The sequence below is a fragment of the Hydra vulgaris genome, chromosome 10 (genome assembly GCF_038396675.1).
Source record: "Hydra vulgaris chromosome 10, alternate assembly HydraT2T_AEP".
NCBI lineage: Eukaryota > Metazoa > Cnidaria > Hydrozoa > Anthoathecata > Hydridae > Hydra > Hydra vulgaris.
In genome coordinates, this window is record NC_088929.1 from 36,517,501 (window position 1) to 36,539,835 (window position 22,335).

General features: G+C 28.1%; 1 protein-coding gene across 2 annotated transcripts in view; it reads left to right on the forward strand.

The window, feature by feature from the left end:
* Nucleotides 1-22,335, forward strand: part of LOC101237868 (uncharacterized) — a 48,853-nt gene that overhangs the window by 14,696 nt on the left and 11,822 nt on the right. For both annotated transcript variants that reach the window (XM_065807911.1, XM_065807912.1), the window contains exons 9-19: nt 1,181-1,255; nt 1,324-1,444; nt 5,532-5,684; nt 9,393-9,543; nt 9,684-9,750; nt 15,364-15,411; nt 15,603-15,647; nt 16,891-16,942; nt 17,875-17,969; nt 18,053-18,118; nt 18,316-18,492. In XM_065807911.1, the coding sequence (XP_065663983.1) occupies nt 1,181-1,255; nt 1,324-1,444; nt 5,532-5,684; nt 9,393-9,543; nt 9,684-9,750; nt 15,364-15,411; nt 15,603-15,647; nt 16,891-16,942; nt 17,875-17,969; nt 18,053-18,118; nt 18,316-18,492 (1,050 nt within the window). The remainder of the gene's footprint in view (nt 1-1,180; nt 1,256-1,323; nt 1,445-5,531; nt 5,685-9,392; nt 9,544-9,683; nt 9,751-15,363; nt 15,412-15,602; nt 15,648-16,890; nt 16,943-17,874; nt 17,970-18,052; nt 18,119-18,315; nt 18,493-22,335) is intronic.

The window sequence follows — 22,335 nt, forward strand, 5'->3', positions numbered from 1 at the left end:
AAAACATTTGACTACTAAAATTAAATTTACTAAAAAATAGTTAATAAATGTTTAAAATACTTTAAACAATTTTCAATAATTAATTACAAATAATGTGGTCTTTGCAACAAAAGCGTTTAGCTTAAGTAAAACAGTTTTCCTTAGTGTAACTATGTAACTAAGTAACTTATGGTCCATCAGTAAATTCATGTATTCAAAGAAATGCCTTTTATTCAACTCCTTATCTTCAGATATAACTAAACAAGATAAACACAAATGATTAAAATGATGGTAAGAAAAATGATGATTAAAAATCATTGTCGCAGTGCTGGTTTTAAATAGGAAAGGAGAAAGGGGTTGGGGGAGAACTATCTCAAGAATATCAAGCCTTTACAGGAGACAATTGCAGTTGCATGCTTTTTACGATCACACTTTTTTTTTTTTTTTTTTTTTTTTTTTTTTTTTTTTTTTGACAACTTGGCCATGGTTTTTTGCATATATTGATAAATTGCATTTTTTTTAAATGCACTTAATAAACCAAACTAAATTAAAGATGAAATAAACATAAATAAATAATCCATAAATTGAAAACAGATTTAACGAATGATAAAATTAATAAAGGATAATGAATAAAATAAAAAATATCGAATAAAGCTGTGATTATCAACAGCTTATAATTGAACCATAGAAGATTATAAAAGTATAGTCTCAATAGATTATTCAAAATAATCTATTGAGAAGATAAGTTAAGTACCTCATGAGCAATTAAAAAGTTATGCACAAATATATAGTTTAATAAGCAACAGAGCACATTTTTTTAACTTTCAGTGGCAGATTATTATCAGAGAAGAATTAAATGTGCTACATTGCAGTTTATGTTATCTGAAAGTTAGAATAGCATCTAAGAAGTTACAAAAATACTAAAGAATAGTAAAACAATTAAGCTTCAACCTGTACCTTCAGTATTCTGAGCTTACCCTAGCCTTTAGCAGTCTTTAGTGCATGGTGTTAGCCAACCCAATGGCACTGGGTATACTGCGGAATTTCCAATGGGTTTAAAATTCCTAAAGTTTAATTAACTTAATAATAAATAATTATTTTATTTAAATTTGTTGTATTGTTTTTTGTTTGTAATGGGTTTTATTAGGTTTCCTTTTTCTTCTGCTGTTTATTTACACATCAAATTTTTTATATGACTTAGATTGAAACTCAAGCAAATTTCATGAATCCTTATGAAGCTGAAGGGTTTATGAATGTTTTATTGTTTCTTATCAAGGTAATTGTTTAAAATTATTTTTGTTTTAACACACACACATACATAAATATGCATTTATATATTTTTAGAGTGTCCCCCTATTGCATTTGTTATCAAAATGGCATTATTATTGGTCTATATTCTCCCACTATTTAAGCCATCCTGCATCTACAGTACGTCAAGCTGCCAGTTCTCTTTTCAAATATCTTGGTAAATTATTTTTGAATTTTGTATTTTCATGTGAGGTTTTTTTTTGAAGTCAATAATATAGAAATCTTTAAATGTATAAAGTTTGAAATAAAAGTATATAAAGTTTATAATAATAAATATGCAAAATTTATAGTAGTAAATTTATAAAGTTTGTAATAAGTATATAAAGTTTGTAGTAATAAATATATAAAATCTGGTAAGATAAATTTATAACATCTTCTGTAATAAATATATAAAATATATAATATTAACTGGTAATAAAAATTTTTATTTTTATGCGCATGATAAATACATGCAGTGACAAATAATGTGTATTAACCTTATAAAAAATTGCAACCCACAAATAAATGATATAAAAAATGAATAAATAAAAAACATCTGTAAATGCAAATAATAAATTGTTTCCAGTTTAGGATGTTAGTTGCAGGATTTTCTTGACTCAATTGTTTTGTTTGTATCTCTGTATTTATGATCAGAGAGGGTGATTTTATCAATAGCTGTAAAGTAATAGAGTACTAACAGTGCCATGTTGCGCATGGATGGTGTCCATGTTCATACTTTTAGTGTGCATTGTAGATTCCGCATTTGGAACTCTTTATTACAGCTTAGGATTTATCAATAGTAATGAAGTGATTTCTTAGGCTATTAAATAGTGTACTGAGTACTATCTGTGCTTTGAGTCGAGTTCTTTAATACATCTAAAAATGACTAAAGTACATAATTTTATAAAACACAAAAACCATCGTCATCACCAAGTTCTCTAAATCTATCATTCACTAATATTCATGGTCTTCGAAGTAACATTTCTTCTGTTAAATCTTATCTTTTGCAAAGTTCACCAGTCCTTGTTGCGCTTTGTGAGACTTTTGTGTTCTTTGTGAGACTTTTGAGTTCAGCTGTCTTATCTTGAGATCTTAGTGTTGATGATTATCTTTCTTTAATTCATACAGACTTTAATAGTTGCAAGCTTGGTCTGGGCATTTACATTTGTAAGAATTCATTAATTTTAAGGAAACTAGGTTTAAATCCACAGACTAGTCTTTTATGAGTGCAGTCTTTTACAGAGTGAATTGGTGCTAAGCTTTTGCTTAGCACCAATTCACTCTATCTCAAGACAGCACTCTTTTTGATGTTTTTTCTGATTAAATTAACCAAGCCCTCTCTCTTTATCCTTTAGCCAATATGATTGTTCTTGGTGGCTTCAAGGCCCACAATTTTTTCTTTCTCAGTCTCTAACTAAATAGTCAACTTTCTAACTTGCTTTCCTAAAAATCCGAATAGTTTACCTTCTCTACTCCACTTGTGTCTTGTTTCTGATCCTAGTTAGTGCTCAGTTTCACCACATTTAACCATAGGTCCTTCTGATCATGGTTTGATCTCTCTAAAACTATAATCTCATTCTTCTTCATCATCAGAATCCCCCTATCATTGTACCTGTTACAACTACCTTAAAGCTGACTTGGACTCTTTCCATGATTTTTTTATGATGGCCCTTGGGTAGAAATCTTTTGTTTTGCTGTTGACAAATGTGCTACTTATGTAACTTCTTGGATTCAGGCTGGCATGGAATCTTTTATTCCCTCTCAACAATTCCTCAAAAGTTAAGCCTCACTCTTCTCGATGGTTTTTCTCTCATTTTGCTGCTGCAATTTCTAATTGTAACCATACTTCAATATATATCAGCAAAACAATTCTCCTGAAAGCAGACATCTGTTTACTGTTGCTAGAAACCATTGTAAAAAGGTTTTATCTAACGCTAAAGTCTACTATTATCGGGTCATGAAATCTCATGTTTCATCTCAAAAATTAGGTGACTTCTGTGACTTCTGGAGAATCTTTAACAGTATCTATAATAAAGGCAAATCTGTTATTCCACCATTCTTTTGTACAGTTCAGATTTTGTCACCTCACCTAAAGTCAAAGCTGAATTGTTTGCTAAGAACTTCTAATCTATATCATCTCTTGATTCCACTAGTCACATTCTACCTGATATAGCCAAAAAACGGATTAATTGATTGCATGACATTCTTATTACTCCAGCTTCTGTATCTAAAGTGATTTCTTGCTTTGACTCTTCTTCAGCTTGTGGTCCGGACAACATACCTGTTATAGTCTTGCAGATGTGTTCTCCAGAGCTGTTGTCTGTACTTTCCAATTTATTTAACAAGATGGAAAGCAGCATCTGCTATCCCTGTTTTCAAAAGTTCTGGAGAGCGATCTGACTTGTCTAATTACAGTTCTATTAGTCTTTTTCCTATCATAAGCAAGGTTATTTAGTCTTTAGTTAAAAAGCACATTATCTCTCATCTTGAATTTATTATCTTTCTGATTGTCAATATGGATTTTGATCTTCTTGTTCTACTGCTGATTTGTTAATAGTAATAACTGATAGATTTTATCATGCATTTGAGCTTGAAAAGGATCTCACTTCTGCTACAGCACCAAGCTCTCAGTGGCTGGTGAACTTTAACTTGTATAGTTTTTTTCAGTTAATTGTTATCGCAATAATCTAGATCCTCCTTTATTTATAAACGGTAATGTAACCTTCAACCATTGTTATATCGTTGTAATAATGCTTTTCTTTCTTTTTTCTATAAATACTATAGTGCTTTAAAGTGCTAGCATCTTTTGTGCTATCTACTAAAATTCATTTTTGTGTTACTCGTCATTCAATTAAGTCACATCTTTTTACTGTGACTGGTCCTAATTGCTCCAAAAAATCCTATTTGTCTAGTTTTTTTCCTCAAATATCAGTTCTTTGGAATTTGTTCCCTTCATCTTGTTTTCCTGAGTCATATAATTTGCAATCTTTTAAGTTATCTGTTAATCGTTATCTTGCTTTATAGACATCTTTTCACTCTCTGTAACTTTTAACTCTTATAGGTGGGTTTTTTTCTATTTTTTTAACTCTTTATAGACATCTTTTCATTCTCTGTTTCTTTTAACTCTTATAGGTGGGTTTTTTTTTTAAACATCTTCACTTCAAACAAGGCTGCTTGAAACCTTGTTGGAAGTGAAGATGTTTAAAAAAAAAGGAAATAAACTGTATATATTGAAACTATAATTTCAAAATTTCAGTGAAACAGAAAAATGCATGATTTATTATATTAAAATGATTTATTAATCCTGACGCCATAAGTGTGTAATAAGTCTAACGTTTATGGGGTCAGACGAAATGTAGTTTAAAAATTTCACTTTGAAGTGAAATTGAAACATAGTCTCCTTGACCAGCAACCATGGTAATGTTTGTAAAAAAGAGATGCAACATTTACTATAATGGGACAGAAGTTTATACTTAACAGCTACTTGGACTCATTAGAAGTACCAGTCTAAATTTAACAGTATTCCATACAAGAACAGATAAGAGATTTATAGAGATGGAAAATGGAATCCAGAGTAAGAAAATTAATCAGCAAAATACAGAAAAGCAACTTTGTAATGGATTGTATATATGGTTTCCATGAAAGATCAGTAAAGGATAATCTAAGAAGCCATTCATCAATATCAACAACACTGTGATAATTATTAGCAGTAAACAACTGAGTTTTGTTTAGGTTAAAGCTCATCAGCCATTGTGCACCTAAAGCTGTAACAGAGAGTATTAAATAGTCACTACCAAAGAGGTACAAGTAAAATCCCATGAGTAGAATCTTGAAATGCAGCAATGACTTATATTTGACTTAAAATTGATTTAAAGGTCACTAAAGTTGAAGAGTTAAATAGTTTTTAATTATTATTAAATACCAATTAAAAAAATCTAATAGTTGTTAAACCCAATAATAAGAAATATTATTTTACTACAATGCACTGTCTCATGTTGCAAAATCATTCTACTGAGGGTTGATAACATTCCAACTATACATACTTTTAGCTACTTTTTTTTTTCCAGTTTTTAAGGCTAAGGTGTTATTTACTGAGTTAATGTTATTTAAGTTTTAAGTTTATTCCACAGAAATTTTTTTGCTGTCAATTTAGTTTTAAATTTGTGTATTTGAATTTATTTTGATAATTATCATATTTTGATAATAGTAATTTGGTTATAATTTTTTTGTATATTTATATTATATTTTTTCAATTTAATATATAGTGAGCAAAGAGCAATCATCTCCTTGTTTGCCTAAAATTATTCTTCAAAGCTTATGCAGTGGTTGGAAAAGTAATATAGATTTATTGGTACAACCAATCCAACAAAATTTAGAGAAAGATCGAATAAGTATTCTGCAAGCAAATAAAATGTCAGGTATACCCTTTTTTTTTTAAACTGTAAAAATATGTATACAGTATGACCTCAAAAATATGCCCACTTATAATTATTATAAATAATTACTTATAAATGCAAAGTAGGCACATAACACACAAACCTATCATTTATTGCTTTGGTGATAGGTAGTTATCAACCAACAAGAAAATATCTTATATGCTCTACATACATCTTATTTACTCTACGTACATTAAATTTATGTGTAGTTTGATCAATATTATCTTAGAGTATGACTACAACATCACTTGCTAAATGTGCACAAGTACAACTTTTAGTGGAAGTCTAAACGAATGATTTCTACATAATATAATGCCACACATTATATAATGTCTGAACGAATGATTTCTACATAATATAATGCAACACAACAAGTCAAAAGATATCATAAATGTTGTTTCAAAAAATAATCAAATTTTTTTGGTACTAGCTGAATATTTTACTCTATGCTCTGCTATTGACATAAGAATATCTTGCTTCAACACTTCATTTACGCACACTTTCGAGTAATCTTGAATAAGTTTAAGCACTCTTTTGGCAGGATCATTTACTACATGTAGTTTATAAACCCAGTCCTTAAATCTTCTGTAAGTGCTGTATTTCCCCCATTCCTTACAACTTTATACCATTCAAGATCATTCTTTGTAAATCCAAGGTTCTCAAAAGCAACCAACTCATACCTCCTGCAAATTATGACAGATTAGAAGTATTTGGATATTTGTATTGCTCTTGAAAATTTGGCTTGCCAACATCCTGTTTAGAGTCAAAGTTAAACAGCTTTTTAGCAACACTTTCATTAACTTAGGACATTAGTTCCTTGTCAGCTATGGAGAAATTAACTGTTCTCTGGTCGTGGTACCAATGATGTCATTTCATCAAATTTATATATGCTTGGCCAATATCAGGTCTTTTAATTTTATAAATTTCCATATCTCTGATTGCTTGTAATTCCATATCTAGAGCCGCACATGCAAAAGGAGTTTTAAAAAACCAAAAAGTATAAAAAACACCAACAAGCTCAGCAAATACTATAAAACGTGACATCGTTTGTAGAAAAAAAATTTGAATCAAGCCTTAGACTAAGAAGGCAAAGTACAAGATTATAGATTGATTTAGCTAGATATCTTGCATGATGAAAGGCATCAGGTCTTTTAAAATCCTGTGACAAATCTGCCTAAGTATACCACTGTTAACTGGCAAAGATACTTATAGTCACCTCTGGGAAATATGTAAAAGTTCTCTGAGAAAAACTGTAAGACTTTATCAGCCTAGAAAAAATGTTTATTCAATTATGAGAAAATATTTGTTTGTTGATAAAAAATGTGCTTTATTAATGTTATATATTTTCTTTCCTAATAATAAGTCTTAACAGTTAAAAATCTATAAAATATTTTTGTCTCACCTTATTTTCAATAAACGTTCCACGGTTACTTTTTCAGTCAAACTTGTTTATATTCTCATAATTTATTCCTTTAGCAATCATTTTATTCCAGTTATCGTCTAATGTTTTAAATGTATTTTCTGTAGGTCCAGTTGTAACTTAGCCTTTTACTTTTTCTATTTCTTAGCTCAGAGTTCTACAACATGGTGTCTACATGATAACCAAATTAGTAGTTTGCTTCTCCATCTCTCAATAATTGACACTGCTCCATTAATTCATCCTGTATTACTCATAGTTGTATCAAAGTGTACACTATCAACTGCTACAAAAAGATTCCATTCATTTAAAACCTTTTTTATTGCAGTAGTCTGGGTTATTCCACACCCATCAGAAATTCTAATTACTCCAATAAGCTGGGGCTCATTGAGATCTGGTGAGTTTAAAATTACTGTCAACCTTTCCACATTTTTGTCATGACTAAGAACATCTGTAATTATTTTTGTGTCCAGGTGAAAAGTCAGAGTTAAGTCTTTAGCTTTTGAGATAAAAGACTCCTTTATTTTAATTCCTTCATTAATTAAGACCATTTTGTTATGCCTTCTTGAAGTTGTTTCTGATATGAAAACTTATTCAAATCTACCTGGCCTGTTGAAGAAATATTTTATCTTTTTGCAACAATTGATGTTGATTTAATTATATCTTTAGGCAAAGAAACCATTACAAAATTGTCAGTTTTTTCCTTTTTGAACTGTATTCTTTAAGGTCTATATCTAACTTATCTGAGTCTACAAATACAGTATCAGAATGTTTTTGAAGACTTGATTTAAAATGTTGTCAGACGATTGTTGACCTATCATTTCCGCTTGAAATTGATTCGTTTTTGCAATCTTTCTTTTTATAAACTTTTCATAATTTTTGTCCTTTCGATCCATTGACCACTTTCGCAGGCTTTTTTGGTTGTCCAAAAACATACAAAAGGTGATTTAGATTTATCTTTCGTTATTATGTCATTAACATCTGAAGGAGAAATGTCGAAAAGATTACGCATTTCTTCTCGAAATTCTATGCGCGCTTTTTTATACCCAATAGATACTTTATTTCTGTTTGCTTGTAATTTACTTCTGCGATTTTCCAATTTCAAAATGTTATTCCTATAAGATATATGTATAAGTTAAAAAGTTAATTACTAGCATTTTATCATATTTATACCAATATTATTTTCGTCAAGATTAGAAATTAAAAGTATTATTTAAACCTTATTTGTTTATGACACAATATTGGAATTGAAGCCTTTTCCAATATAATAACTAAGGCTCTAGTAACACACATCAAGTTGTTCTTTTTCGTCTGACAGCCACCAGATTCGTCACATTTAGGCGTAAAAAAAAAATTAGAAAAGAGGCAGGCAACAACGTCCTGAAGTCTAGCAGATTTAGAAATTGATGTCATATAGTATTTTCTATCCAAGATATCCAAGCACTTCTCCTTTTGTTGGCAGCATATTATCAGGTAGCTTTTCGATGGTTTTTTCTACCAAAAAAATTTTTTTTAATCTTGTTTGAGACATTTTTCCAAATTCCAGACAATAGTAAGTGCAATGTTTAATAAAAATTCCTTATATATGTTTACAATGTCTCTAGAGATATATATTAAATTAATCCCTAGAGATATTAAAATCGTGCATGAACAAAACCTTGAATTATACATATGGTAAAACTAGTAATAAACCTGTTTTATTGTAAGATTTTTAAAATTTAAGATTCCCAAGTGAGTATTTTATGTTACATTTTAAGTTAATTTATTAAGTTGTCTCGAATAAGTTACGTAAAATAATAGTGTAAACAATACTTTTCGCTAAAACAAGGAGGTTTTGAATTTACTACCTCCTTTAGTCAATTAAAGTTTTTATCATTTTCTTTGAAAATGGTAAAAATTTCAATAGACTGTAGAAGGTAGTAAATTCAACTTTAAAAAAAAAAATGTTTATAATTTTTTCTATGTACTCATAAAAATGTCGGGCTAATGTGTGTATATATATATATATATATATATATATATATATATATATATATATATATATATATATATATATATATATATATATATATATATATATATATAAATAATAGAATAGACAAGGCAACAAACAAATGTATAGATATCTAAAAATGATAAATAATAAAATTGTTTTCAATCAAAATTTATATGTTAAAAACTAATAATTGAATTGGATTCAATTATTAGTTCTTCTTTTCACCGAATTTTTAGTAAGTTTAATTTTTATTAATTTTTTGTTTTACTTTATAAAGAACTACAACTAACGTGGGAATGGCGCGAGGGACGATTGTTCGCATATGAACTGGTATTAATGTCATTAATTACAAATCATAAGTATTTTAATCTTTCATCAAAGTCTTCTTCACCCAGGTTAAGCTCATCTGTTAATGAAACATTAATCAAGTAAATATTTTAATATATTTTTGCTTTAATTTTTGTTTTCAAACATTTAACAAAATTTTATTCGTTCAATAATTACAAAACAGTTTTTAATTACTTTTTAGTGATAAAAATTAAAAATTTCATAAAAATGTTTCATTTAGAAAGTTGTCACCACCTGTTTCAAGAGCCAATGGTCATAATAAACTTTCCAAATCACTTACTGTTTCAGTAAATATTTTTTTGTTTTTTCTTTGAACTTTACTATTTTGAAAGCATTATTCTTTTAATTTTATTAATTAATAAACTAGTTTTCTTATTCTTATCTTATTAACTCTTTGATTATTATTATAATCTCTTATTAATATTTTTGTTTCAAAATATGTTTTAGAAATTAAACAATCTTTAAATATTATGATGATTTTTTTGCAAGTTTTTTTTTACCTTTATTTTTCATTCTAATATTGATATTTATTTCTTTTAGATAATAATTTAAAAAGTAAAATTGGATATAACTAAAACATTATTTGAAAAACACACACATATATATGTATGTGTGTATATATATATATATATATATATATATATATATATATATATATATATATATATATATTTATATATATATATATATATATATATATATATACATATATATGCATATATGTATACATATATACATATATATATATATATATATATATATATATATATATACATATATATACATATATATATACATATATACATATATATATATATATATATATATATATATATATATATATATATATATATATATATATATATATATATATATATATATATATATATGTATATATATATATATATTTGGGATATACTGGAATTCCGGCCGGAATTTGTGACTTATAGGTCATTTCAGTTCCGGCTGGAATATTACAATATTTTAGGCCAGAATGCCGCAATTTATTTTTTACTTTTTTTTTAAGACATTTAACACAGACTGTGTACATTAAATCAAAAAATCATTGTCCTACAGGGCAATGAAGAACTATAGGTAAACCTAGGTAAAAAATACAAATTTCTTAACAAGCACTATGAAATTTCATTTGTAATAATCAATTATGTATAGAAATTTTATGGAAGGAATATTGTGGTGCAAAAAACCATTTTTTAAGAAAACAAGTTTTGGGCTACAAACTAGTTCTTTTTTCAACAAAAATTTTACCTGCCTCTGAGAATAGTCTCATTTTAAATGTTACTTAAATTTTAAACACTTAAAAAAAATAGGATGCCTAATATATGCCTAATAAAAAAATGGAAAAATAGAAAACAAAGAAATGATTTTAAATATAAATATTTTGCAGGTTAAAACTTTTAATAAATAGAATTACAAGAAACAAACAAAAACAATGTATTAGATTTAAAACAAAAATCAAGTTAATGAAATAAGTTATATATGTTTTGTTTTTTTTGTTTTTTTGTTATTCACCTCCCCAAGGCCAAGAAGGCCACTACAGATGAAGAGGCTACTTAATAGTGGTTATAACCCTCTCTCAACTCTATAACTCTGAAACACGAACCTCGACGAACAAGGCCGCTGCGCGGAGAAACGAGTTGAGCGCGGTACTACCAGGGACGTGGTGGGGATCGAACTCGGAACCTCTCGCTTATGAAGCGAGTGCTTTACCACTACACCACTACCGCATATATATATATGTATTATAGGTTATAAACATATATTATATAGCCACGATGCTGAGACACAGGCTTTCACTTTCAATCTTGAAGGAAAAAAATTATATATTTAATTCTCCTTCCAGCCGAAATTTTATTAACAATTCTGGCCGGAATTCAAAATTTCCATTCCAGTACACCCCTAATATATATATATATATATATATATATATATATATATATATATATATATATATATATATATATATATATATATTAGGGTGTGTCAAAAAAAAGTCATGTCTGAAAAAAAAAAAGAGCCCTAGCTTATCATCTGCCCAGGCTATGATTTAGTACTAAGGACTTTTTTTTTTTTTTTTTTTGGAAAACCGTAAGGGTCCCTCCAGGGGGTAAAAGGGGCAATTTTTATAGCGTTTTGTACCATTTTTATAACTGTTTGGAGGAAGTCTTAAAATTTATATTTTTAATTTTTTTTTTTATATTTCTGTCTGTAAAGACCTATTTATTCTAAATAAAATGGGCTCTTATCTAAAAAAAAAATAGATAAAAATTTTAAATAGTTTTACAAAACCCCAAAATCCATAAATATTTAACAAAAACAAATATTTTTACGCAAATAATATGTTTTATTGAAATATATTTTATATAAAATTTTGTTTTTTAGATTAAAAGATAAAAAAATTAATAAAATGCCACCAAAAAAAAAAGCTAGAAGTAATAGATTGGATGAAATATTTTTAGTTAAAAATTTAATCTCCAAACTTCCAGCAAAGAGATTCGCAACTGCTAAAGAGTTAATTCAATATTATCTCTTTCTACGAAAATCAAAATGTGAAACAAAAGTGAAATGCTTAGTAGGTTGTCCTAACAAAAGTTCTTCTTTTATACCTAACTGCCCAGTTAATCAGTCTGACTGCTGCATACTATCTAAACTGATGGATCCTTGGATACATGTTGGATTTAAAGTGCTTACAATACAAAAGCTTAGGTAATTTTTATCATTGAGTTCTAATCAGTTTATTCTATAAACCTTTATAACAAGTAAATATTGTTTTTTAAAGGATTAAAGTTGAGAAATTGTTAAAGGAGTGGGTGAAATTAAAAGATAAAAGAAACAGAGCAAATCCTGCTGAAGTAAAAAAGAGACATTTATTTGAAGAACAAATGAATAAAGTATTTTGGATTGGAGAACACCCTCATGTTATGTTTGAAGAAATACTAAAAGATAAAATGAGAAGAGTGAAAGACAAAGAAGAAGATATTGCTTTTTTAAAAGACCAGCTTGGGGAAAGGAAAGGATTTCTTGGAGGTAGAGATAAAAGATATGAGTATTCTGTTGAAAGAAATAAAAGAAGCAAATCAAATTTAGAAAAAGAGCTATCAGTAGTGTTAGATACAAATGATTTAGATTATCTAAGTTCTTCTAGTGACACTAGCGACAATTTAGGCCAGGAAACAGATATTGACTTTGATTGTAACGAGATTCCTAATATTCAAAATTCTGTTCTTCTTCCTAAAAATATACTTGAATCTACCGCTCATACAGCAGTTGGGGAGGGTATAACACCCCACCAACATACAGCTTTGATTAGTAGTGTTATTGTCATGGCTGGTGGTTCTGTAGCAAACTTCAAGTGTTCTAAATCCACATCTTACAGAGCTGCAGAGAACATAATATCTGCCGGAGCAAAAGAAATAAGGGAATATAAAAAAAACGCTGTAGTTTCATCAGACTCACTAATGACCATACACTTTGATGGAAAAATAGTCAATGAATTGACGGCCGGAAAGCAATTAAGAAAAGATAGAATTGCAGTTTTGGTAAGAATTGATGGGAAAACAGAACTACTTGGCATTCCTCCAATAGAGTCTAGTTCAGGGGATAATCAAAAGCAAGCTATTTTTGAATTAATGGAGTTTTTTGGATTAGAAGATAAAGTTAAATGTATCTGCTTTGACACAACTTCAGCAAATACAGGTGTTTGGCAAGGTACTTGCATGAGATTAGTTCGTCAAATTCAACGCCCATTGTTGCTGATTGCATGTAGAAATCATGTAATTGAGCGGCACATAACTCATTTCTGGAAGATTTACCCTAGCAACAAAACTTCTGGTCCACAAAACAAACTATTTGAATTTCTAAAAAAAAATTGGAACAATATAGATAATGAAACTAAGGAACTGAAAAGAATATTATTACCACCTGGAACATGGATATATACTCAAAAATTAGCTGCTATTCAGTTTTGTAATAATGTGATCAATTTAAAGATCTTTAAAAAGGTGCTATTATAATTTTGATTTTGTTTCTATTTATTCTAAATATTTAAAATAAACAATTGTAACAAATTAAAAATATAACAAAACTTTTTAGGATGGAAATGTTAGAAAAGAATACCATGAGCTAGCTGAACTTACTTTAATGGTTCTATCGTCAAATAGCTTTAAATTTCATTTACCCGGACCAGTTCATCATTCAAGATTCATGGGAAAAGGTTTATACTATTTAAAATTATATCTTTTAATGAATGAAATCCCAAACCTCACTGACAATGAAAAAGAAGAAATAACTGGTATGGTTTTATTCATTTCTCTATTCTATACAGAGTGGTTTCTAAAAGCAGAGCTAAGCTCTTTAGCACCAGCACAGGTATATGGTCTTTTAGTATTTTATTGAGAAGTTAGAGGGCTTGTTATTGAATAAAATGAAATATTGAATAAAATCAAAATATTTATTAATATTATTTAATAGGATATGAAAGCTTACTGGCAAATGAAAAGGTTTGAGGAATGGAATCTACATGGCTCCCAGGCTGTTGTGAGCTCTATTCTCAGACATACTTGGTATCTGGATCCCACTTTGGTAGTTTTCGCCCTAGCAGATGAAAAATGTAGGGAACGTGGTGATATGGCCAAGAAACTGTATAGTTTACAAAGATGTCCAATTGACAGTTTCCCTTTGGAGCGCCAAATAATGGACCAATCTGTATTGAAAAGTCTTAACTTCAGTAAAGATGAGCCTCCTAGTTTAGCTCCATTAATAACAGACAAGTCGTGGCTAGTTTTTGACATGCTTAGACATGGAAAGGCAGAAACTCAATGGATGAAGATACCTCCAGAGTTTTGGGAATTCAATGATTTTTATCTAGAATTTAGAGCAACAGTCACGGGACTTGATGTTGTTAATGACTGCTCTGAGAGGGCGATTAAGTTAGTTCAAGACCTAATAAACAGAGCAAATTCCGAGGAGAAAAGGCAGGACACCCTTCTCTTTACAAATAATTACAAGAAAAACAGAAAAAGTAGAAAAAAAATTGATTACGAAAAGGCCGCTAGCAAATCTAGTTTCTTTCTAGAGAAAATCTAGTTACATTTTTTTGTTAAAAAATTTTTAAAATCTATTTTGCTTTGTTTTTAATAGATAACTGAAATAGAGATAATCATTAATTTACTGGGATTTTAATTTAAAAAAAAATTTTACTTTTGAAGTTTTTTGAAATTTTATTATTTTGTAATTTTTTTTTTAGTTAGAGAAAAAAAAATTGGTTGGTTGGTTTTCACTATTTTATTGCCAAAAAATATTTATTTGTTCCCTATCCTTGCCCTCTCTTTTTTATATTTCTTAAAATAAACCCTGCAGCTGAATACAAGTGAATTTAATATAGTACTGCGTTAAAACTAAATCAAAAATAAAACCTACTCAAATGAGTTTCAATAATTTTTTTTAAATATTTATGGGTTTTATAAAATCCAAAAAACCCTAAAGTTAAGGTTTTTTAAAACTATTTAAAATTTTTATCTATTTTTTTTTTAGATAAGAGCCCATTTTATTTAGAATAAATAGGTCTTTACAGACAGAAATATAAAAAAAAAAATTAAAAATATAAATTTTAAGACTTCCTCCAAACAGTTATAAAAATGGTACAAAGCGCTATAAAAATTGCCCCTTTTACCCCCTGGAGGGACCCTTACGGTTTTCCAAAAAAAAAAAAAAAAATCCTTAGTACTAAATCATGGTCTGGGCAGATGATAAGCTAGGGCTCTTTTTTTTTTCAGACATGACTTTTTTTTGACACACCCTAATATATATACATATATATATATATATATATATATATATATATATATATATATAGATATATATATATAGTTTACTATTTTTAGGGACTTTGGCATACCAAACAAAAGTTCAACAATCCTGACAGACCTGAAGTATGTTTTTTAAGGCTATAATAGTTTCTCTTGAATTTTTTTGTGCTCTTGCTTTTTAAGCTAGTAGTTTTTGAGCTCCTACTTTATATACTTATAAGATCTTATATCATAATAACATGATTTGTATATGATTTGATAATAGTTTGAATAGATTATTGTAAATTGTAATTCTTTTTTTTTTTTTTTTATAGATACCATCACAGTTAACAAAAATATTGAAAGAGCCTCATTCTGATGTATGACTTTATCACTATAAAATAAAGTTGTTTAATCTTTTCTTTTTCATATATATAAATCATTTTTTTTAACTTCTAAAGTGATAGAATAAGAAAACCTTTTAAAATTCTTTTGTGATTTAAATTAGACTTTCAACTATGTGAAAGTCAACCATGTGTAAGTCAACTATGTGAAAGTTAACCATGTAAAAGTCAACCATGTGAAAGTCAAATGTGAAATTAATTTGAAATTTCGCTAAATTATTTTAAATAATGAAACAGAAAATTGTTTTGTTATTTGGTCGCTTTTTATAGTCAAGGATATAAATAAGAAGCTATAAAAGAAATGTTAAGTTCAGGTGAAAGATTAGTTAGAGGTTGAGAGAGATTTGAAGTTGCTGAGGTAAACAAATATTAGTTTGGTGACATTTAAGACATTAGTTGGTAAAAATGAATTATTATACTACACTTTGAAAAGAAGACTGGAGCTAAAATAATTGATGCAAATAAAAGTATTTGAAGGTCAAAATCATAATAATTTTTATAAATATTTATTATAATCACATTTCTTAAACTAACATTTGGTGAGTCTTGTAAATCTGGTGAATTGAATCCAATAAGTTCATTAGTAGCTGTGATCTAAGAGTTCTGAAAACTCAAATGAGTTAGAGTATATCAATCTGTTTTCAATTGTATACTGAAAGAAGACAAGTTTTTTCTAATTAAAAATAATAAACTATTCACTTGTGATGTAATCTGCTTAATGTGTCAAATAATGTAAACAAAAATTCTTTTTTTCGGTTTGTATGCTTATAAATTTAGCTACCAGTATTGACTAGATTTTTAATTTTATCATGCACTTTTTTTTTATAAAATTCATAACAATTTGGTCACTTTTTTTTTAAATTTGTTGTCATTGTTTTCAATTGTATACTGAAAGAAGACAAGTTTTTTCTTCACTATTTTTTTTTAAATTTGTTGTCATTGTTTTTTTACTATAAAAATTTTATGGTACCACTAGTTTTGTGTTTTTCACAAAAGAAAGTTTTTTGAATATTTTGTAAAAATTCTTAAACGCTTTTAATATCATTTCAAACATATTTTATTCAGTGTCTTTGTTTAATCTTTTATATGTGATCAACCAAATAATCAATTTGTGCTTTAGGATATTTGTCCAGTGAGTATGCAACCATATAGCATTTAATGGGTTGGGTTGTATTGGGTTGTATTAATTTATTACTATAATTAAATATAATATATTTAGGTTGTTTTGTTAGAAGAAAAGATCAAAGTAGTGAATTTTACAGATTTACCAGGTTATTTAATATTTTACAGAATTACCAGATTATTTAATATTTTACAGAATTACCAGGTTTCAATATTTTTGATTGACATTTTATTTTATCATGAATTCACTTGCAACAAGGCAGCTACTAATTATGTTTTATAAAAAAAGTTAATTTATTATTTTATTTTCATTAAAAATGTTTTTTTTAAAATTAAAGTGTTTATAAGGTAGAGGATTGTAAATTACATTGACAGTTTGTTCTTTGCAAAGAAAACTGCTTCTCTGACTGTTCCTTATAACTAGAATATATTTTTTATAAGCTGTGAATAAAACCTTATTTTACACTTAACTCACCTATCTTATTTTACAGCTACTCATATTATTTTAGACTTACCTCACTTATCTTATTTTACACTTACCTCACTTATTTTACACTTACCTCACTTACCTTATTTTATACTTATCCCACTTACCTTATTTACACTTACCTCACTTATCTTATTTTATACTTATCCCACTTACCTTATTTACACTTACCTCGCTTATCTTATTTTAGACATACCTCAATTATCTTATTTTACACTTACCTCACTTATCTTACTTTAGACTTACCTCACTTATCTCATTTTACACTTACCTGACCTTATTTTAAACTTACCTCACTTATATTTTTGCAATTTCCTCATTATCTGGTTTTGCAGTTAAAGTTAATCTTAGAGCTAAAATTGAAATTCATGACTAATTGAAATTAAAGAATAGAATTTATTAAGTCATTGTATATTTAAAGTCGTATAAACTACAATATCAATTTAAGTAGGTGTACAATGTCAATCTGAGACCAAGTTAAATTATAGTTGTGAATGTTAAATTCACCACTAGCAACTTTTTTTGAATTTTTAGTTTTAAATTTTTTTCTCATGTTTTTTCCTTTTTTAATTTAGTTTTTATTTACTGTTTAAGATGGCGTAAGCAGTAAAGCATATTTAATGGATCAAGTTTCATTAAACTGGTTAGAGAAACAAGAATGTGTTTCTTTTAGAGTTATCATAAAGCAGGTTTAAACTTGAGAGTTTGTGAACTAGTTTTTTAGCAGCAATAATAATATTCCTCATTAACAACTTTGATCTTTTTAAATTAGATTTTACTTCAATGTGTTGAATGCTTAGTAGATTCACGTTGGGAACTTAGAAGAATGGCATTGCAGGTAATTTGCTATTTATTTTTTCCATATATTTTTATATTTCCTTTTATGAAATGACCGTGATTTTTTTGCTTAATTTTTCTGCTTGACACATTTATTGGCATATTGTTACGTATGTCCAATTTTAAACAGCGAAGTTAAAATCTTAAAAATTTCATATGTATAAAATCATTTCTTTACTTTGTATTTTTTTATTTTAGTTGATTCCTGTAATAATCAAAGTGTTTCAACAAGTCTACAAAAGTTTTTTAATTGAGCTTTTTAATGTTTCAATTGTAAATTCTCCTCTCTACTATGGCTCATGTTTGTGTCTTTTTCATTTGCTAAATATTTCTATTAAAGACAAAAAAAATAGCTTTGAATCTGGACTTACCAAGGTATTCATGAGTAAATGTTCTTTTTTTAATGATTATAAATTTTTAATAGTAAATCATATATATCATGTATGTATACTTTATATTTTTGAATGTTGAATTTAGTTCCAACAATTTTTTTAGTAAATGAAAAAATTAAAAATTAAAAGTAAAAAAAAAATTTTTATTTTGTTGTAATAAAAATCTGGATTATACTGGAAAAGAACATCATTTTGCTGGTGCTTCTGAAATTTTATCTGAGATATTCCCAGCTGGTGTTGCACTAAGTGTTGTGATAATTAGAAGAAAAATGTTTGTGCAAACAATATAACTTAAATAGCCATGTTCCAGCAAAAAAATCTTGCTTTTCTTAAAAAGATATTAGAAACCATATTGCCTTCTGTCAAAAATACAAGCATTGGTCAGTGGAATATTGGGAGGATGTAATATTTAGCGAAGAATCACTAATCAAACAATTTGGCTGTCGTTTTACAAGCGTTAGACACCCGCCTTGCCAGCAATACAATCTCCAGTATTTGCTATCTACTGTAAAAAATTGCTCTAAAATCATGATATGAGGTGCCATTACATTGTAATGGTTACTAATATATTTTGATAAAATAAATGAATAATTTAATAAAAACTGTGTTTTTTTATGCAATGTTCCAAACTTTTGATTTTGACTGTATATATATATATACATATATATATTTTAATTCACCTCCCCAAGGCCGAGAAGGACACTACAGATTAGGAGGATACTTGTGATTATAACCCTCTCTCGACTCTATAACTCCAAAACACAAACCTTGACAAACAAGACCGCTGCGCGGAGAAACAAGTTGAGCGCAGTACTACCAGGGACGTGGTGGGAATCAAACTCTCGCTTATAAAGCAAGCGCTCTACCACTACACCACTACCGCATGTGTGTGTATATATATATATATATATATATATATATATATATATATATATATATATATATATATATATATATATATATATGTATACATATACACACACTGTCAATCAAAACATTAGCAACCAAATAAATTCTATTTTCAACATCATTTTTTGAATCAGTATTTTTCTTTAAAAAAACTCTTTAACAAAATTAAATTGTTAATATTACATATAAGGAAAAAATTTGTACATAATATGACTACCTGAAAATGAATAAAGTTGTTGTTTTATAAATAGTGGGATTTAAAACTTTTTTTTAACTACGAAAAAAAACAATCAAGTATTAAATTTTTGCAGTATGATATTTATGCAGTATCATAAGGAATGATATTGATTTGAGGTCACAGTTTTTGTTTTAGTAAGAGAACTTTCTAATATTTTGGATTTCTGTTTTACAATCGATTTTCTAGGGTATTGGTCATTCATAATGGTACAAAACAAGTATAATTTAGGTTTTTGAGAACATATCAAAAATTATAAAGGAGTGAATCAAAAAGAATTTGCCACCAAGTACTCCATTAACTAGTCAATTGTATGTCCAAAATTTAAACAATTTAAAAAAACCAGTCTAAAAACATAAGAGTGTAACACAACGCACTACATGTCATTTTAATGACAAAAAAATTAGTTGTCACGATGAAAAGAATTCTTTTGAGAGTGCTAATGATGCCATTCAAAAACTGAAACTTTTAGTGTTCAAAAGTACAATTTAAAGAGGGTTACAACTTTCAGGTTTTCAGAGCTTCAGAGCTTTCATTTCTCCAATGAATCAAAAAGCTAGAATTAAGTTTGCAAATGCTTGTAGACACTTGACTATTAATGATTGGTGCAACACAGCAAGCTAACAAAGCTGCATTTTCAGCCGCAGTTAAGAAATTGTTTGACATCACACATTCTGAAGCCATGGAGCTTAAATCAAGAAGGCAAGTTTTTCATAGAATGTTAGCGAATGAAAGGACTAGCTGGTTGCATGTTATGAGTAGACAAGGTATTGTTGCAGCAACAATAGAAGCAGATGGAGAAAAATGAGTAATTTAAAAAAAGAATGTATCAATCTGAACTTGAGAAAAAATTTTCTCTAGAAAACAGGGGCGTGGTGGCTCTAAAAAGCCCATGCGAGATTTTTAATAAAAGGCCTATATATGCGGGATTTTACCATATATGCTTGATGTAAAGACCCATACGAATATATATATATATATATATATATATATATATATATATATATATATATATATATATATATATATATATATATAATTAATAATATTGTTTGTAATACTTCAAAATAAAAAATGGTAACAACACGATGCAGCGACCACGTTTTTGTTTTGATTTTCTTAAAACACAACTTTTGCATAAACTTACAACAGCTAAAATGCCGCTCTAATAATGGTGCCGTTATTGACATAGTTTGAACGTAAAATTTTTTATAATGTAGTTTCATTCAGCAGTTCATCATCCTTTTTTTAATCTGTCCGAGGACAGGATATTACCGAGTGATTTCTTTATTTACATACAATAATATAAACTGTATAAAAATAAAAAACTTTATTTATTATTAAAGAAGTTTATATCTGTTTCGAAACGTTACAAAAATGCAAAACATGAGATCGATCCTTATTTATATAAAAGTTAATTTAAAATTTAACACCAAAACATTTTTCTTAAATGAATTAAAACACAATACAATTATTATATAGTAATTGTATTGCGTTTTTAATTTATTTAAAGAAAATGTTTTACGGTTAAATTTTAAATTTAGTTAATTTAAGTCCAAAAATAATAATAGCTATTATTATTGTTGGGTCTGCACTTTCTTAAATTTATTTTGTCAACATTACAATCGTTAAAAACTGTTTATGGGTTCATAATTTTTCTCATGAAAAAAATATCACAATACATCTTAAAAGATCTACTTTGTTTTCAGAGCAATATTATTATTATGCAAAATACTAATATAATTGCGCTCAAAGTTGAAGACTTTAAATCAAGTGGTTAATAGAATTTAATTTGTGCTAACATAAATATTTTAAATGATTGTGGAAATTCTTTAGAATATAGAAAAAATTAAAATTTGCCAAAAGGCCCATATTTAGATGAAAAAGTGAAAAGCCCATGCAGAAATCCCGCTTAGCCTCTGGGGCCACCACACCTCTGCCAGAAAAGGCCTTGACCTCCAGAATTATTAAAGATTTCAAGCCCAACATGACTCTTTCAGTTCACTGGGATTCCAAACTGATGATTGGTCTAATTTAAACAAAGGAGATTGACAGTTTGCCAATTCCTGTCACAACAATGGGGTGTAAGAAACCTTTGGATATTCCAAAGATTCCTGCAGGTACCAACAAATAAACATGTTTTCTTATATTATATAATACATAGTTTGTTGGTGATCTTTACTTTGTAGGTATTGGTCAATCAGAGGCATAAGCAGTACATAATGCCTTATGAAAATGAGAGCTGAAGGAATTAGTCTGGTATGTGTTTCAATACAACCAGCTCCAACACTGGTTGATTTTCTGGCGCTTGCGTACTTTATGAATAGCTACTGGGGCAGCCTCTACTCCACTTTGGTTGTCGCTATCGCATCCTGAAACTGGTATTGGCTGCAGCAGAAACATGAAACAGCCAAGATTACTTCAAGGCTGCAGAGACAATTGTGAAATACCAAGAAGTAAGCAACGATCATGCAGAAAGGGGGAATTATCCTGATCCAGGATGCAGCGAAGTCTGGTTGATTCAAGAGCAAAGAGCAGCTGCAGTACATTCAAGTTCATGAAGAAAACTGGGCAAACTTTCCTAAAGCTTAAACTTTTTAAAGTTTAAAATTTTATTGTCCTTTAAGCACCATATATATATATATATATATATATATATATATATATATATATATATATATA